Raw genomic sequence first — 17989 nt, 5'->3', positions numbered from 1 at the left:
CTAGATCTAGCAAAGCAAGATGTAAGAAACTATGTGTTTATGGATTTATTAAATGATTGGATTTTACAACTACTTGATCATTCTAGATCCTTTTATTTGGGTTCAGCTTGCTCATCATTTCTCTACGACTGATAATTCTTCAAGGCACTGTCTCATTCACCTAAAGTAGCATTTAAACTGCATGACTCTCACATTCTATGCACCAGATCCCTTCTCAAAAAGTCAGTCCATTGTTCAGAGAATCTTTCAGAAATGGAAGAGCCTCAATCATTAAGATAACCAATAGTCAAGCCTCTGATTTTTCATTGTAATTTTACCTCTCTCTGATATATATTTTAACTCTTTCTCATATTCTTCCTGAATACATTTAGTCCAAAAATTTCTGACTCATAATGGGCAATAAAACTGTATAAATTAGTTTGAAATCACATGTAGTTTCCTATTTAAAGAACATCCTTAGAAATTGCTCAAGTAAATATTTTAGAACTGCTAACTTAAAAGTCATTTTGTCATCTTATTCTTCTCTACTTTTTCTTGTCCCCTCTTTCCTCCACCCAGTATTCTGTGCTACTAAAGCAGAATTAGAGGAACAGTGAAGCTAAGGGAATTTGTTAAGGGAATCAGAAGCTAAAATTCATTCGCTCATTCAGCCATTTTTTATTTGTTCACTTAATCACCTGATTATACCTCTTATAGCAAAGATGACTGAAATTTGTGGTATATCACTATTGTTTACCCAAATTTGCCCAAACTTTAGGCAAGTGGACAGACTCCCAGAGACCTTAGCTTGGTTGGGGGGTGTGAGAGGAAATTTCTGTACTGCTGTCAACCCTTGATCACAAACCAAGTCCTATTTAGTGATAAACATTAGTTTTGATAAGCATTAGTTTCCCTTCTATGACTACACATCATAAATACATACGTAACACCAAGTTGAATGTCTTAGCAATCCAAAAGTCAGATGTGATGGGCTGTAAATGTTGGTGCACCACTAACTGTGCTACTTTGAGCAAATCACTTAACCTCTCTGAGACTCAATTTCTATGTCATTGAAATCAAAGCTCTATGACATAATTATTCTCCAAGAGAAATGGGTTAACCAGCTGAGAATGATAATCACTTTATTCCAGCATAAAATTCATAGTCCCAAAATTTTTCCCCATTGTTTAGTCTTTCCTAATGTCCTTTCTGGAAGTGTTTTCTTCCAAAATACTTTGGGAAGCATGTCACAACTCAGTTTCTACAAGGTCAATGCAACATATATTTTCTATTTGTGGAAATTTCTCTTTTCTTACATTGCATAAATAATCAACCTAAAAACCATTCCAACTAGTGTGTTCACTACTTTCAATTTTTGAAACAGAATACTGAATCTTTTGTTAATGTGATGGGAAGTTTCATACAATTCTGGGTTTATCTCAAATAGTGCTGTGAAAACACTGATACTAGAGAAAATAGAAACAGTTTCACTGCTATTTTCATTTTATCTAATGAACACAGAGGAAAGGCTCAGGTCTGAGAAAGAAAAGGTCAGGAGCTAGAATCATAAGAGGGCAATTTGTTACCAATTTTCAATAGCTGCAGTTTGGTTAAGGACACTAAGCTGGAATGTCAAATCTATTTAAGACATTTAAATGTATTACGATCTTTCATACAATGAGTTATCAGGTTCTTTATGGTGTTTCATACATTATCACAGTAAGTTGCAAGTAGGTAGAAATACACAGAATTGCATGCTTACTAGCTAAGCCATGACACAGAAAGCTATTGGTGTTATATGACATTGACTGAATTGCTGCTAAGCCCCAAAAAGATCAGGCTGGCAATGACACAGGTCCCAGACATCAAATTCCCAGATATTGGTTCATTTTGTTCAAGGCATCACACACGGTGTTCAAATCACTGCGGAGGTCCTGCACCACGTTTTCAATGCTCCTGGTGTCTTTCAGAATTTCAATACTCTGTGTGTAGGGATTGAAGTAGACCGAGAAGGGACGGGTAATTGACTTTGCAAAGTCTCTGCAAAATAAACAGCAAAGAGAAGGATATGGGATCAATCCTCACTGGTTCAAGAGACAGAGAGAAGGAAAGAACGGAGCCAGAAAAATAAAAAGTTATTTTCTCTAGATGGAAGAAAAATAAATTTACCTCATCTTTTCTTTGGCTTCTTCAAAACTTTCTGAAACAAAGTAGGCTTCCTGGAAGGTGGTGATAAGGCATTCCTGTAAGCAAGTTGTCTTTGGGTCAAAGGCTTTCACACATGCCTTGTCAGAAAGAGCATGCTGCAAGACATACCGCAAAACCCGTTAAACTCCAGAATGAGACTTTCCAAAGGGCCACCATGTCACATTCCTACAGCACAGCTCAATCATTTTACAGAATTATTCAACTACCCATCTACCATGAAATATGGAACTCTCCCATATGCAGGAGAAATTGAGTGTTAAGGGGTTTTTTGTTTGTTTGTTTGTTTGTAAGTCTGTTAGTTGCTGAGGGAAAAAAATGAGACATGGTATTATTTTATTTATTATCAAGAAAATTCATACTGAAGGACAGTTCAGAGCTGTAACACCATAGAAATGGAATTTTAAATCTATGCTGTGAATAGATGCAAGAGAGCACAATATGGTCCTAAATTTATTGCTATAAGCAATGTACTGAAATTTCCCTTAAATGGCCAAAGTAATAATTACCTGCATGGAGAGGTGATGGGGACTCTGACTGAACTATTTGTGGACTCATCGTGAGACATTTTGAGGCCAGGTACTGTGCACCAACAGAGGCTGGAGTGGGCCTGTATATTCAAGGATACGTGCGAGGCAATCGTCTACCTTCCCCCAAGTACAGCAGAGAAATATACAGCAAATAAATATCGCCAGGTGGAAAAGACAAAGAGCTAGTATTAATAATTATAGTTATGCCCAGAGCAGGCATTAGGGAAACAGGAAAGCCAATGTAATTACTCTTTGAACCATCATTAGCCCCGTTCAGCTCACTCCATGACTGGCACTAAGAAGAGCAAGGAACAATGAATGATTGTATTCTCAAGATAAATTCAGGGATGCTAAAAGTTAGCGCTCATTTCCTGCCATGTGCCACCTGCCTATTTATAGCCCCTGGATTGACGGTTCTCACACAGAATATGCCTAAGTATCACTGAGGAGCTTGTAGAAAATGCAGATATGGGACTTCCCTGGTGGCGCACTGCTTAAGAACCTGCCTGCCCATGCAGGGGACACGGGTTCGAGCCCTGGTCCGGGGAGATCCCACATGCTGCGGAGCAACTAATCCCGTGCGCCATAACTACTAAGCCAGCGCTCTAGAGCCCGCGAGCCACAACTACTGAAACCGCGTGCCACAACTACTGAAGCCTGCACGCCTAGAGCCCGTGCTCCATGACAAGAGAAGCCACCGCAATGAGAAGCCCAAGCACCACAACAAAGAGTAGCCCCTGTTCACCACAACTAGAGAAAGCCCGCGCGCAGCAACAAAGACCCAACGCAGCCAAAAAAAAAAAAAAAAAAAAAAAAGAAAGAAAATGCAGATACCCAGGCCTCAATATTATTTGGTAGGTCTAGATAAATCCCAGAAGTCTGCATTTTAAAGGCATCCAAAGTGTTTCACACACAGATGGTTGTGAACTATATTTTGAGAAATACCCCTCTAGAGTCTCTCTGTCTTAATTTAAAGGGTAAATTCGTTGGGTGAGAGAGACAAAGAGAGAGAAAAAGGGGTAGCAGAAACAGCCTTGAACTGAGAATTAGAAAACTCGGGCTCTAGTCCAGGCGTTGCTACTAACTGGATAACCTTGGCAAATGATTTCACCTCTCTAGGCCTCCATTTCCTCAAGTGCAAGTGAGAGGTTTGGGCTGGGTGATTTCTGAAGACACTCTATTCCAGTCTCCGGATTCCACCCAAAGCACTTTTCAATCTCTAACTGCTAAGATTTCCTGGAGAAATGCTGAAAAACCTTTTCTGTTCAGTATTCTTGGTACATTCCCCCAACAATTTCAAAATGCATGGAATGATTTACAGCCTTCCATGAAGAAGGCTATAATTCCCTAAGTTTGAAAATGTAATTGTGAACCCAAGGACTGACAGGCAAGAGAAAAGGCACATGGTCCTACCCTGTGTTTGACTTGCTTTCCCACAAAGTTCTGTTGTCCAGATCAATGCATATGTGAATCAGGGAATGCAGAGGGCCTCTTGGAGTGGACTCATATTTTTTGGCCCACAGAACAACTTCACTGTAAGTGGAAGGTCACTACACCAGCAAATGCATTTGTGCTAGGTTCAATGCAGTGCAGTGAACATCAAGCGATTTGGGGTTGCACATGACTAATAATTCTGTCCACATTTTTAAAACAATTTCACAGGTTTTTTTTTTTTTTTTTTGTGGTATGCGGGCCTCTCACTGCTGTGGCCTCTCCCGTTGCGGAGCACAGGCTCCGGACGCGCAGGCCTAGCGGCCATGGCTCACGGGCTTAGTTGCTCCGCGGCATGTGGGATCTTCCCGGACCAGGGCACGAACCCGTGACCCCTGCATCGGCAGGCGGATTCTCAACCACTGCGCCACGAGGGAAGCCCCAATTTCACAGTTTTAAGAAACAAAATGTTCTTTGGTGAGAGCTGCTGCCCCTCTGCAAAGAATAGGCCCCCTGTTGGCTCACCAGGGCTTTCAGAACTAGAAGTTCCTTTCTTCGCAGCCATACACTCTGGGTGCATTTTATTTAGTATGTTGCTCTAATTGTCCATTTATCTATCAGTACATACGAAAAGGAGGACAGTGACTGACTCAGTGTCCTAGATGTCTCCATGTTCCACCCCCGCATTCAGGGGCACGGCAGAGTGGCAGCAATATAGGCTATGTAAACGTTTAAGCCATGGCTCCCTCAGGGCTCTTCTGCTGAGCCAGACTTTTCACTAGGTCAAGGACAAGCACGGGAAGAGGGTGAAACTTGTCTGCTTAGGTCTGGAATGCTGTGATAGGACATTAGTACCCTCAGCAGTCACCCTGTGTAGAGGATGCCTCCAGAAGATGTGTATGTAATAACAGAGACCAAAATCAATGTAGTTTTAGAAAAAATGTGTCATGTTATGATTCTACTGGATACTCAAATGAGCTCATTTCATCTTTTTAACAGGTAAATGGGATGAGAGTGGATCAAGAAAAAGCCTAGAAGGCAGGGTGCTCTGCCCCAGACTTCAAGAAAAGTCAGTGGATTCACAGCATATGATTTGAAGCAAAGACCATCGGGTAATATATCTCACACTTGCATAATGTACTCATCAAAAGGAGAACTGGAAGCTCACTGTTCTAAACTCTCAACAATGCAGTCTATCCTCAAGATCCTGCTGCGTCCAATACCTGGTTACGTGCTGGGGACCTCTCCATCCATGGAGTATGGGACCAGTTCTATCCCTTGGCTGTAACAAATATGGAAATGATAATGGCACCCAAGGATTAGCCTGGAGAATGAAAAGAGCCCAGAGTTGGGGGAGCAGCCACGGAGTAAGGCCAACAAATGAGGGGGTGATCACACTTATAAGTGGTCTCATTTACTGATGGGGAGCTCTCTTGTGTGATGACTCTGCCAGGCACATCCATACAGCCCATGAGGGCTCCTGTTTCTGGACACTAAAGCATAGCTCAAGGGTCATAAAATAGCGTTCATGTCTTTATTGATTCCACTGTCCAATGGAGCAAAGTCCTACTGAGTTTGCTTCTCAGCTCCTCTCCGTGTCTCTCTCTAAGCGACCTTGGTTTTGGGGAGCAGCTATCATGCCCTCTCCTCTGTGTCCAGAGTAGCTTCTCTGTAAACATAGAGCCAAACTGCTTGATGTCCCCAGAGAGCTCCACGGTGAATCCTTTCCAAAGTGTTAACAGTCTGATATCCTGAAGTCTGCAAGAATTAATCCAACTTGCTGCAGAGAGAGGCTTTATAATGCTGAGAGAATCTGGCTGACAGTCTTTTACTCTCAAGCCATTTTTCAAGTGCAGGAATCCTGGAGAATCACCTCTTGTCTACATGCTCTCTAAAAGGACTGTTTTGCATTTACCCATAAGGCCAAAGACAACAACCCAGGACTTGGAGCCAGGAGATCTAGACTCTAAACATAGCTGTCCTACAGGTTTATCAAATGAGTGAAAATTCCACAGGTTAAGATGCAGTTTCCTCTTTGATAAACTGAAAAGGTTATATCTACATGAATTCTAAAGCTCTTCTTGCAATACAATTTTAACAGGGCCTGCAAAATATACAGCTCTCATACCACCATCCCCTCCCTCCACTCCAACCAGCGTAAATTCACCATAGCAGCCTTTCCCACTGGGCCTGGGCATGGCCTTCCCATCCTTCCCAACAGAGATGGCTGTTACCAATTAATTGGCTTTAGAGCACAAATTAAGACTTATTTGCCAGTTCCACTCTTTTAAATAAAAAATCTCTTTCAACATCAAAAGTTTCCCATAACCCAATTAGCTCCTTCATGATCTGGTGCAAATTATTTCACCTCTGTAAGCCTATTCCAGTGTTAATCTGGAAAATGGAAATACTTACAGTTATCTATAATCCAGGAATATGGTGAGAATTAAAGGAGGCAATACAGGCAAAGAGCCTGGCACATGGGAAGTGTTCAGTAAATTACATTATCCTTGCTACTTCAGTCTCCAGATGATGCTTGGTGTACATATGCAACCAGCCACACCTTCCACCATTGGTACAGCTCCTCTGGAACCCATTGAGAAAAGAAGCATGGCCCTAGCTATGAGGCTGCCAGGTCCTAGACCGCAACAGTGCCTGTCCTAAGTTCATCAGCTCAAAATCTTCCTTCCTTCCAGCCACACGCCTTTGCAGTGACACAGAGTTATTATCTCACCTCTTCTAGATGTAAACCTGTGATCCTCACCCTCTATATTAGGACTGGTTAAAGTTAGGAAAAAACTCAAGTGTGAAGCCTAGATAGTTTGGGCCCTAGATTCTGAATAAAAATTTGCAAACACCCCTACACCCACGCTACAATCATCCTTTCCCACGTCAGAACAACAAATATATACATTTGTATATGTATGTACGTATGTGTGTCTATTCAATTTTTGAACTTTCTTCAAATGTTCTTCCGGCTAACCGAACACAATCCCTATTGCCATACTGGGTGATGATGGCGTCACACTTCTTTTCATCAGTGATGTTGAAAGTTTCAGCAGTTTGAATAAGCTGCAGGGGGCAGGGAACAAACTCCCTCTTCAAGAAAGCCCTGTGTAAAAGCCAAAGACCCTCTCCGGCTCCCAATGTCCGGCATTTGCTCTGTTATTACTAACAGTGCTACTGCAGGAAAGGAAGAGGCAAGAGGAAGGGAGCTGTGAGCCATCGGAACGCAGAACGCGGGAAAGGTGTGAAAGCTCAGACACTCTCAGAGTCCCAACTCCAGCCACCCGCTGACATACTGGATGACCTCAGGGAACCCACGGGGGCCTTGGGCCTCTTCTCTACAGCCTGGCAGTAACTCTGACCACCTCACAGAGTTGCTGCAAGTGGTTGTAAATACAAACGATTGTAATAAATATAAGGCTGTTCTGTGAAGGCTGATGAATAGCTCTATAAAAGCAGTGCAATAAATTCACCATGCAAGGATATCCTAAAGCTAAAGCCAAAATATAATAATAATTAAAATTTTAAAAACCACCAGCTTTGTCAAAACCTGAAAAGCAGAACAGGTGTATTTGTATGTAATATTCCAGCAACTCCTAAGGGGTAGGTGCTAAGGCCATTTACCAAAAAGAATCTAATCTCTGCCCTTAAGGAAACAAAGAACTAGACTTTACCCTTACCCATGAAAAAGGAGAGACTGCCTTTTGCTTTGAAATGGATTAACTATTTGAGATAAGACTCAGCCAACTCAGCGATTCGTTATCAGTTGCTGACCACCTCATGTGAACAAGATCTCCTCACTGCTGCTTCTCCAAGGGAACTGGATTCAGCAAAGACCCGTATTCATCATTTTCTTAGACCTTCCCTTCTAGAGACTCCAAGTTTCTTGAAATCTGAACTTTCAATTTTGAGTTTGTTGAATAAAATAAATGAATGAATGAGTGAATAAAAATTTTTTAATGAGAGACTTACATAGTTAGGTGAACTCTGAGATAGACAGAAAAAGATCATTAGAGGAGAGACACAAACTAGACTGTGGGTGAACAGCAAGCAATTATTCTATTCTCAGCCTTTTTTTAAAGTCAGTTTTCCAGATGATCTAGCTCATTATTAACTGCTCCCCACAGTGATGAAAGGCCCTTCCCAAATACATGTTTGGAATTCATAAAAGTACATCACAGAAAAAATAATTAGAACAAGAGAGAGAGCAATCATCGTTGAGATGTTTTTAAATTGTCTTTATAGTTATCAGATTTATGTTAGTTTTTATAAGCATTTCCATATTTATTTTTTTCTCTCTTCAAAGATACAAAATAAGCACTATCAAAAAATAAGAGGGAAAAATGAAAGCTATCCTTCAAACTATAGATATACTACTTGGAAGTGCTTGGCCAGCTCTGACGTGAAACAGTTACACTCTGAAAACTTATGTGTTCAGTTCAAGGAAAGAAGATGAACTGTGCATAGTTATGTAAAAATTATAAGGACTACACCAAAACCTCCAACGGCTTACCCGAGACCTACACATGGGCTATAATTGGAACAGCAAAAACACATTTTACCACAAAAGGTAACTGCATTCAAAACTGTAAGTGGGTTTGCACAGGAATTACTATAATGCTATTAATAAAGTTATCCCCACCTGGGCTCAGAACTATCATTTGTACTTCCAAATGAAAGTTGGACAGATATATTCACAAGCGCTGGGGGAAGGCTCTGGACGCTGACACCGAGCAGGGCAGGGATATGCGGTGAGGGTAAAGCTAAGACTCTAAGGAAAGGTCTCATGTTACGCATTCTCTGTGAACAGTCAGAAGACATTTCATATAGAAGGAATTTCTGAGTTGTAAAAATGGTCTAAAGTAGCAACAGGGATGTTAGGACTGTTGAAATCTGGGAATGGAAGAAAGCTAATGACCAGAGGTGATGGACCAGAACACGAAGATTCACGGCAGACAATGCCCTTCACGTGTTTCTGGCTGATTTCCATTTCCAGACGATTCGGTCCATACCAATAGGAACAAAAACAACAGATTCACCCCAGTGCTGCCCACACATGCCTCATTAACAAGACCAGAGGACCCTGCTGAAAGTTGGGGCAACAAGAGTGATTTGTTTCTTTTGTTTCTGGTATCATTTATAAGCCCTCTGAAGAGAATGTAAATAGATGTAGCTCAAGAGCTACATAATTTTCTGACTAATTCTTTTTTCAGGGAAATCAGGAAACAATCTATAGAAGACATGAGTCTTACAGAGATATGACATCATGCTATTGCTGTGGGCTTTGAGATTAACCCCAAATGGATTTTTTTGTTGTTGAGAATTTAGAAAAAAAAAAAAAAAAAAAAATTTAACACATTACATCAGGCTTTTGTTACATTAAATATTATCATCTATTCCAGACAGGCAGGGCCTCAGGCAGCTCCCTTAATGGGCCAGACTTTGAGTAGAGCACACACACTGCTATCTTCTGATTGACCCAGCATCTCATCCGTCCCTTATTCACCCTTCCCCCTCCTCCAGAATCAGCATGGGCAGCAGGACCCTCATCAGGAAGCCTTCCCAGGCATGGGCTAAAATGTTCCAGCCACATCTGTCACACTGTCTGTATTATCTTGGTCATTTATCTCCTGCACTAGAATGTAACCTCCTTGATAACAGGGATCCCAGGCAATAGGGCCTAATGGTCAGGGGCTTGGATCCTGGAGCCTAGACTGCCTGGACTTGGGACCACCTCCAACACTTATTAGCTGTATGACCTTGAACAAGCTCCTTAATGTCTTTATACCTCAGTTTTCTCATCTGTGATAATGGTGTTACTTATCCCATTGGGTTGTTATGCGAATTAAGTGGGTTAATATGTTTAAAGCACCTAAAATACTAAAGTCTATTTAAGTGTCTTTTGAGGCAGTTGTTATCTTCTTCATATTCTTATTCTTCATCATCATTATTTGTCCTTGTATCCCCAGTGCCTGGCATAGTACATGGCGCATAGTAGATGCTCAACCAAATATTTGTGGAATGAATGAACGAATGAAGTCATAAAGTGAATGGACTCAATGAAACTACAGTTAATTTGCATCTTTCAAAAGTACAAACATCTAAAAAGTTCCAGTAATCACATATATCCCAGTTACATTATGTAAGGATAATAAACACTCAAAATAAAAAGCCTAGGATCATCCATAATCCTGACCTTAGTCTGAATAATCAAAGAAAGATTAAATTATTTTCAGTACCATTTCCAGATTAGATATCACAATGCATTCTAAATTCATCAAAACTTGCTATCCCCGAGTGATATACAGATAGCAATTCTTAAGTAACCAGAATATTTAAATGATCAGAATGCCCCAGACTCCAACATTTCTGAATTAATGATTATTTTACGGCAAAAAAAAAAAAAAAAAAAGCATCTCTTAGGCATCACTACACATATTAGATACCTCTTGGACCACATATTTATTTAGGTGTTTTTTTTAAATTGTATATGCCCATAAATGTTTTAATTTACATTAATTCTGAAGAAGCTACAATAACCTCTAATTCCCCTTTGGGAAGCAGATGATGGGGAATCCATGGAAGCCATGGGGATGACAGAAATGAGAGAGGCCAAGGCACGCTTACAAGGGAATTTCAATCAGTAGGATCACTGCTAGCTCAGTGCCCACTTTTCAGCACTAAATTTAGGCCAGTCATTTGTTACCCAACAGTTGAGCATACATTTGTCATTGCTGTTGATTCATGTACATGGCTGCTCATCTAAGTCACACCACAAACCCAGAAAGGCATGACCCATTTTCAGAAGTGCAAAAAGTTAGGTCAGCACCCACATATGAGGTACCAAATCCCCTGTACTAAATATTTATGGGGGTATCTGTGAGTAGAGAGACTCAGACAGACAAATCAATATTTTCCATGACCTTGAACCAGTTTGCTTGGGAAGGATATTTTCATTTACAGCTTCATACCTTTAATTCTCCAATGGAGGAAAGCAGTCCAGCTCCATATGCCCGCAGCTGCCCTTCTTGCTTGCAAAGGCCAAACTCAATAGTGAAGAAATAGCACTGAAAAAGAAATGGACACGCATCCAGTGAATTGGGAAATAAGTTCTTCTGTAAAATAAAATGGCACCCAAAATAAAATGGTGCACTCTGCATAATTTCTTCAGCACTGTCAATTAAAACGCATTTAAGTCAAGAAGATTTTTTTGACATTTATTGCCTAATAATCCCTCCCTAGTTTAAAGGTAAATGGAAAAAGTATTAACTACTAAGAGTCTTATGCTTCCTGGATTCAGAAACACTATGAGTCAAATCATAGTCCTTGCAATGACTCTAAAATTTAAAAAACTACGGATTTAGAGAGAATGAATATGTCACAATGATAATGCCAGAAGAATATGCTACTATATTTAATAAGTTGTGGTTCAGTAGCACCGTGTAAATGTGGAAAAATAACTTGGAATTCCGTAATCCTAAACTCAAACTAAACTTCCTGGTGAAGAAACCAGGAAGGAGCAAGAAAACAAGTATATACCTACCAAATTACCATTTTCTTAGCAAAATCTTAAATGGATACCTATGTATGCACATACATGTATACATACTTATATACATATACATTAAATACATATAGTAAGAACCATTTCATTGGCCCGAGTTTTACCATCATCAACTACTACAGCTTCCCCAAGATATGAAAATCTACACTTGCTTCTGTTGAGTTCCTAGGAAATCAACCTAGATGGACAGAAATCTCCGTACAACCAAAGAACTCACGATGCTCTCGAGAGGGGCTGAAATTACACTATTTGTGCTCCAAGAGGAAAGTGAAAGCTGACAATGAGCAATAAAAAATTTCATCAAATTAACACTGTCCTGCATTACTGATGATGGAGCAATGAAGCAGTTGAGAAAGAATATAAACATCCCTGAAAAGGAGCAGAAAATACTAATTATTTCTAGCCCATGGCTATTTGCTCTAGTTTTATCTGGAGGTTAAGATGTCCCTTGGGGGCTTCCCTGGTGGCGCAGTGGTTGAGAATCAGCCTGCCAATGCAGGGGACACGGGTTCGTGCCCCGGTCCGGGAAGATCCCACGTGCCGCGGAGCGGCTGGGCCCGTGAGCCATGGCCGCTGAGCCTGCGCGTCCGGAGCCTGTGCTCCGCAACGGGAGAGGCCACAACAGTGAGAGGCCCGCGTACCACACACACACACAAAAAAAGATGTCCCTTGGTTCTGGAGGGTTTTATATTTTTATTATGTGTGGAGGATCTCTGAAGTTGAGTGGTCAGTGCTCTGTAGCCCTGGGCTGGATCTGAAGGCCTGGTCATTCCAGGTCATGGAGCTGAGCCTCCAGAGGCAAAATTTCCTTTCTTGATTCATCTCCCAAAGATGCGAAAATTACAGCCCTTCCTACCCTGTCCCCACCCACAGCACCCACCGGCAACCCCTCTTACTCTGTTCTGACTTGTCTTTCTTTTCTGTCACACCACTTTTTTGACATGGTCTTTATGTATGAAATATACTGTTTGTCATCTGTCTCCCCCCACAAAAGCATCAGCTCCATGAGAGCAGTATGACTGTCTGTTCATCTAGAACAGAGTTTCCCAGTCTCAGCAGTGTTGAGACGTTGGGCTGGGTAACTCTTTGCTGCAGCGGGCTATCCTGTACACTGGAGGATGTTTAGCAGCATCCCTGGCTCTGTCCCCTAGATGCCACTAGCAACCCCCCCACCCCATTTGCAACGACCAATAATGTCTCCAGACATTGAAAAATGTTCCCAGAGGGGCAACATCACTCCTGGATGAGAACAACTGACACAGACTAGTGCCAGAAACATAATAAGAGCTCATGTAAATATCCGGTGAATAAATAAACAAACAGTGAATGAAGTATTTCTAAATTAGGCTTTTTGTGTGACAGCAGGACCTGGAGGACAGACACACACAAGGAGGCCTGAGTCCTAGTCTTACTCCTGCTTCTAATTAGCTCTGTGACCACAACCTCTCCGGGTTGTAGTTTTCCTGCCTATGACATCTATTCATTCGTCTACTTATTCTACAGACACTCCTACAAACCTATCATATGCCAGACTCCGCTCTAGCAGAGAACATTGGAACAAAGTTCCCCAACCATGAAGCAGGGATGCTCCTGGGATGAGACAAGTAACAGCAATAACAACAAAAATCAACATACAGGATGAATGTCAGGTGAAATCTGCTATATAAATAATAATATCATGTAACTGTCAGAGAGCAAGCAGAGGATACGGCTGTTTTAGATGAAGGGATCAGGGAAAGCCTCTCTGCAGGAGTGATCTTTAAACTGCAACCTACTTGAAAATGGCCCTTTCTTTAAGAAAATGAACAAGTCAGTTGTACAAAGACCTAGGGGATAGAGTGTTACCAGCAAAGGAAATAGCAAATGCAAAGGCCCTGAGGCACAGATAGATGTGTATTTCCAAGGGTGTCGGGAAGCTATTGGAAGGTTTTAGGCTGGAGAGAGATGTGTTCTGATTTCATTTCCAAAAGATCACCCTGGTGCTCGGTAAAGAACAGATTATAGGGGGCAAGAGTGGAAGCAGAGAGACCAGTTGGAAGGCGGTGGCAGTCAAGACAAGGGTGATGAGTGACTTAGAGGATGACTTGAGCCAGGGGTAGCAGGGGGTTGGGAGAACTCAGTATCACAGAGGCCTCATGAAAAGAACCAAAATAAGAGATGTGAAGATGTGTTGAAAAGTTAAAATACAGAGGATGAAATGTACAGCATAGGGAATACAGTCAATAATATTGTAATAACTTTGAATGGTGACAGATGGTAACTAGATTTACCATGGTGATCATTTTGTAACTTATAGAAACAATGAATCATTACGTTGTACACATGAAACTAACATCATATTGTAAGTCAAATATACTTTAATTACAAAAAAGAAAGAAATGCTAAAATACAGCCCTCAAGTCTGTCCTCCAAAAAATTTTGCACAGTCCTGGGCATGGTGGAGAAGTGGTCATACAGTCATAGAACAGTAAGCCTGGAAGTTCAGCCTCTTACTTTACCAAAAGGAAAACTCAAGTTTAAGGAGATGAAGTGATTTACCCAAGACCAGTCTAGATGGTGATATTTAAGAGATCTAGAGCTCAGTGTTTTATGAGCTCAACATCTGTCACATTTTAAAGTTTCCAGGTAAAAGATGAATAGATGCATGATTTTTTCCTTACAACCAAAAAAATGGCGAAATGAAAGGCTAAATCAGGAAAACTAGAATCTCATGACATCTTCTTAGTATGTCTGGCTGATTTCTCTAATTTGTATTGCATTTATAGCACACCATGTGAAATCCTTGGAGCCTTAACATTGAATACAGAAGAGTTTGTGAAAAAATGTGCTCTCATGTTCAAAAGCCTCCAGAATAGTACACCTATGGAGCCAGCTACAGGAGCATTTAGGTCAGCCTGTTATGTGTATTTTTTATTTTCCTTACATTATATCAATGCGTACATAATGCACGGTCATGGTTATGATCCAAATCAAAGCAGGCTGAGAGAGCCTCTGAGAAAATCTGGTGCACCATTCTCACGGTCTTCATCTAGATCTGGCATCCCGTCCTAGTGTGAGGCAGGAATTAAAAGGTCGGCATCAACCCGGCTAAAAATTCCAAGCTAAATCTATCCGTGTGTCTTCGATCCTTGTGCTTCTAGAATCAGGGTAACCTCAGAGGGAAGACCCACTGGGTGTCTTCCTTCCCATTGCTTAGAATTCTCTCTGGACCCATCACTCATCTGGGAATCCTTCCAGAAACTCTGACCTTACACAGTTGCATCTGCTCTTTCCCTAGCTGCCTTTCCCTCTGGTTTCCTGCTGTCCTCGACCAAGGAATGAGCCTAGATGCTGCTTCTACAGCCTCCTCTCACCAGAGGATTAGACCTTTCACCTTGAGATAGCTTTCCATTTGCAGCTCCATGTGTGGCTAACAGATAAAGAGGGATGATAAAATGTACCTGAAGCTCAGGTGTTGGCAAAATTTGAATTATGGACTTGCTCAGGATAATTTTTCTCTTTCTGTTTCTAATGCCTCAAAATGCATAAGGTATAGACCTCAAAATGCAGAAGACCCTGGGCTCGATCACTAATGGGGAGGAGGGGGCAATTGCACGTGTCTTCTGCCTGGTTTTAAGTGCAAAGCCTGCTTAGAGTTGGACTGGATGACCCCTGGAGACCCTTCAAAATTCAAGGGTAGCTAATTGCTTCTTGAAATGTTAAGAGAATATAATTTGTTTTCCTCAGAGCACTTGCCATATGTCGATCTGTAATATATTCCCAAGAGATTTACCAAATAAATATCCTACCTATTATCAAAAAAAAAAAAAAACCCACAAAAAATAAAAAACCTGAGCCCTGTAAGAATTCCTGTAAAAGAGGATTGCAGAGTCTTGGCCACTAATGTCTTTTAAACAGAAACAAACAATAATACTAAGACTAACACCTCCCAAATTGAAGGGTACCTTTCATCAAAGCTGATATTCATGAATTCCAAGTTCTACATACCACTAATTATAAGTAATTATTTATAAATATTTTATTCGAATATAATTACATATAATCATTAACTGATAACCAAAACAGGAATGATATATCGGACCTTTTCCCTAGAAGAAAAGCAGAGTCATTTACATACACACCGTCATTAAGCAGAAGAAGGTCTCAGTGACGATCTGAGATCCAAACACGGCTGTGGAACACAGCCACGGGATGAGCTAGCAGGCAGTGTGCGTAAGAAAATGAGATAGGTCGCCCAATGCTGCCATCTTCCGATCACTACTGGTAGTGCACCACTCTCGCAACAGTTCTGGCCTAGCCAAATGGGCATTGTGAGAGCGGGAAGGAACATCGTCCAGAGACACTGAACACACCAACAATATCCACCTGGTCCCACATAGTGATTTACAAAAGGACACGATGCAACATCCTTCTTACGTTTGGCGTTAGGTACCTGAAGCTCTTGCTAAGGCACATACCATACTCCAATTAAAGAGATGTACACCTTTTGCAAATTCTTGGTGAAAAAGAAATTTATTGTTCCAATTTTCCTCTGGAAGGGTCCTGTTGCCTCCCAGTTTCCCAACTCTCTGCATCCTTTGAGATAATTATATAACCTCTTCCTGAGACTCACTCTGTATTCTTTATTTTATTTTATTATTTTTTTTTGCAATACGCGGGCCTCTCACTGTTGTGGCCTCTCCCGTTTCGGGGCACAGGCTCCGGATGCGCAGGCTCAGCGGCCAGGGCTCACGGGCCCAGCCGCTCCGCAGTATGTGGGATCTTCCTGGACCGGGGCACGAACCTGTGTCCCTGAGTTGGCAGGCAGACTCTCAACCACTGCGCCACCAGGGAAGCCCAGTCTGTATTCTTAAATTGGATTAAAATGGTATGCAAAGTCCTAGGAAGACGGCCAGGTATCCTAGTTCTTTTACTTTGTCCGGGAAAGTGGTCTATACACATCATTTAATAAATGCCTGAGTGAGTGAGTGAGTCAGTGAGTAATGTATATTCTCTACTGCCTTCACGAAAAATATGATCTTTTCAAACTGATAATATATACTTCTAAGTAATTGCATACATCATTCCACATCTAGAATTCCATCATCCACATGTGCAGGACAGACAGGAACCAAGAAGTTAGCAAACAATGTCGGAAACGGCCCTAACTGAGATGTGCTAAACATAACAAAAGGTTATGTGCTAAATTTGATTTGCTTTACACGTAAAAGAATCCCTCAGGCCCTCACCCAGACCCCATTTATCCTTATCTAGTACACAGTTCAAATAAACTTCAGTTATGTAGCTTGTAAGCCCACACCCTAACATGAGAGGGGAACAAGAAAAATATACCAAAAGCAGATCCAACAACTCAAAAAGCACAGAAATACAATATTTGGTGTTTGACTAAACAACCCGAAACACTTCCATACTTGAAGTTTTCACTAAACAACAGAATTCAATCACGACAGGAAGACATCAAAATAATAGGAAAACTTAGCCAGCAGAGCTGCAGTTTAACAAAGTGTTCGCACATATGTCATCTTCCTCTGCACATCTGCTCCCTTCCTACTAACTTGATAGAGTAGTTGCTATTTTTTCCATTGTCCTGATGGGAAAGTTGAGTCTCAATGATCAAGGGATCTGCCCAGATTCCTCGACCCATGGTTGGCAGAGCTAGGAGTCAAACTCCAGTTTCCTAACTTCAGATCCCGCCTTGTTTCCTCACCAGCAAGTGCACTTACAGGTGCAGAGCCACGACCAGCCCGTCAAACTAGCACAACAGTCCCTGTTGCTGAAATACTGAACTACTTCCAGAATGGGTATAAATAGCTATGACTCCACACTCCCCAAGTGCCCCCAGCCAGCCACGCTGCCCCAGGCCTCTCCTGGGTTCTGTTCCCCCTCACCTCCCCAGTACCACCACTTCTTCATGATCGAGAAAATAAGGTCTCAACACCCATGCAGCTGGGGCCTAGAGGACCCGGCTCGACACAAGTGTGACGAGTGTCGTTCTCTTTGGTGCCCATGTCATAACAAGAGGATCAGTCCCAGAAAGGAAGAATGTTATGCAAAGACATTCTCACACCGGGGATCTGCACCTCAGTAAGTGCACATAAAAACACAGAAAAAGATCCATGTGTCTCACAGCCTTCCTTTCTCTAACATCTTTCCATCAAACAGCTAGCATGTCAAAGAATACACTTGAAAAATTGTTGAACCAGTGAAGAGGGTCCACTCACTCCTCTACCATGAATCCCCAGCTACTAGAGTTTGGATTCTAGCCACATCAAAT

At 41.5% G+C, this 17989-nt stretch overlaps 1 protein-coding gene across 2 annotated transcripts in view; it reads right to left on the bottom strand.

Annotated features, from left to right (window-relative positions):
• Positions 1 to 1666: 1666 nt before the first annotated feature.
• The window catches only part of TPH2 (tryptophan hydroxylase 2), an 88383-nt gene continuing 72060 nt past the window's right edge, over positions 1667 to 17989 (bottom strand). For both annotated transcript variants that reach the window (XM_067008311.1, XM_059082415.2), the window contains 3 exons: positions 11123 to 11218; positions 2149 to 2282; positions 1667 to 2019 (listed from right to left, as the gene is read on the bottom strand). In XM_067008311.1, coding sequence (XP_066864412.1) covers positions 1845 to 2019; positions 2149 to 2282; positions 11123 to 11218 — 405 coding nt within the window. In that variant the 3' untranslated portion in view covers positions 1667 to 1844. The remainder of the gene's footprint in view (positions 2020 to 2148; positions 2283 to 11122; positions 11219 to 17989) is intronic.

This window comes from Kogia breviceps, chromosome 12 (assembly GCF_026419965.1).
Source record: "Kogia breviceps isolate mKogBre1 chromosome 12, mKogBre1 haplotype 1, whole genome shotgun sequence".
Lineage (NCBI taxonomy): Eukaryota > Metazoa > Chordata > Mammalia > Artiodactyla > Physeteridae > Kogia > Kogia breviceps.
This window is presented reverse-complemented; position numbering and strand designations above follow the sequence as displayed.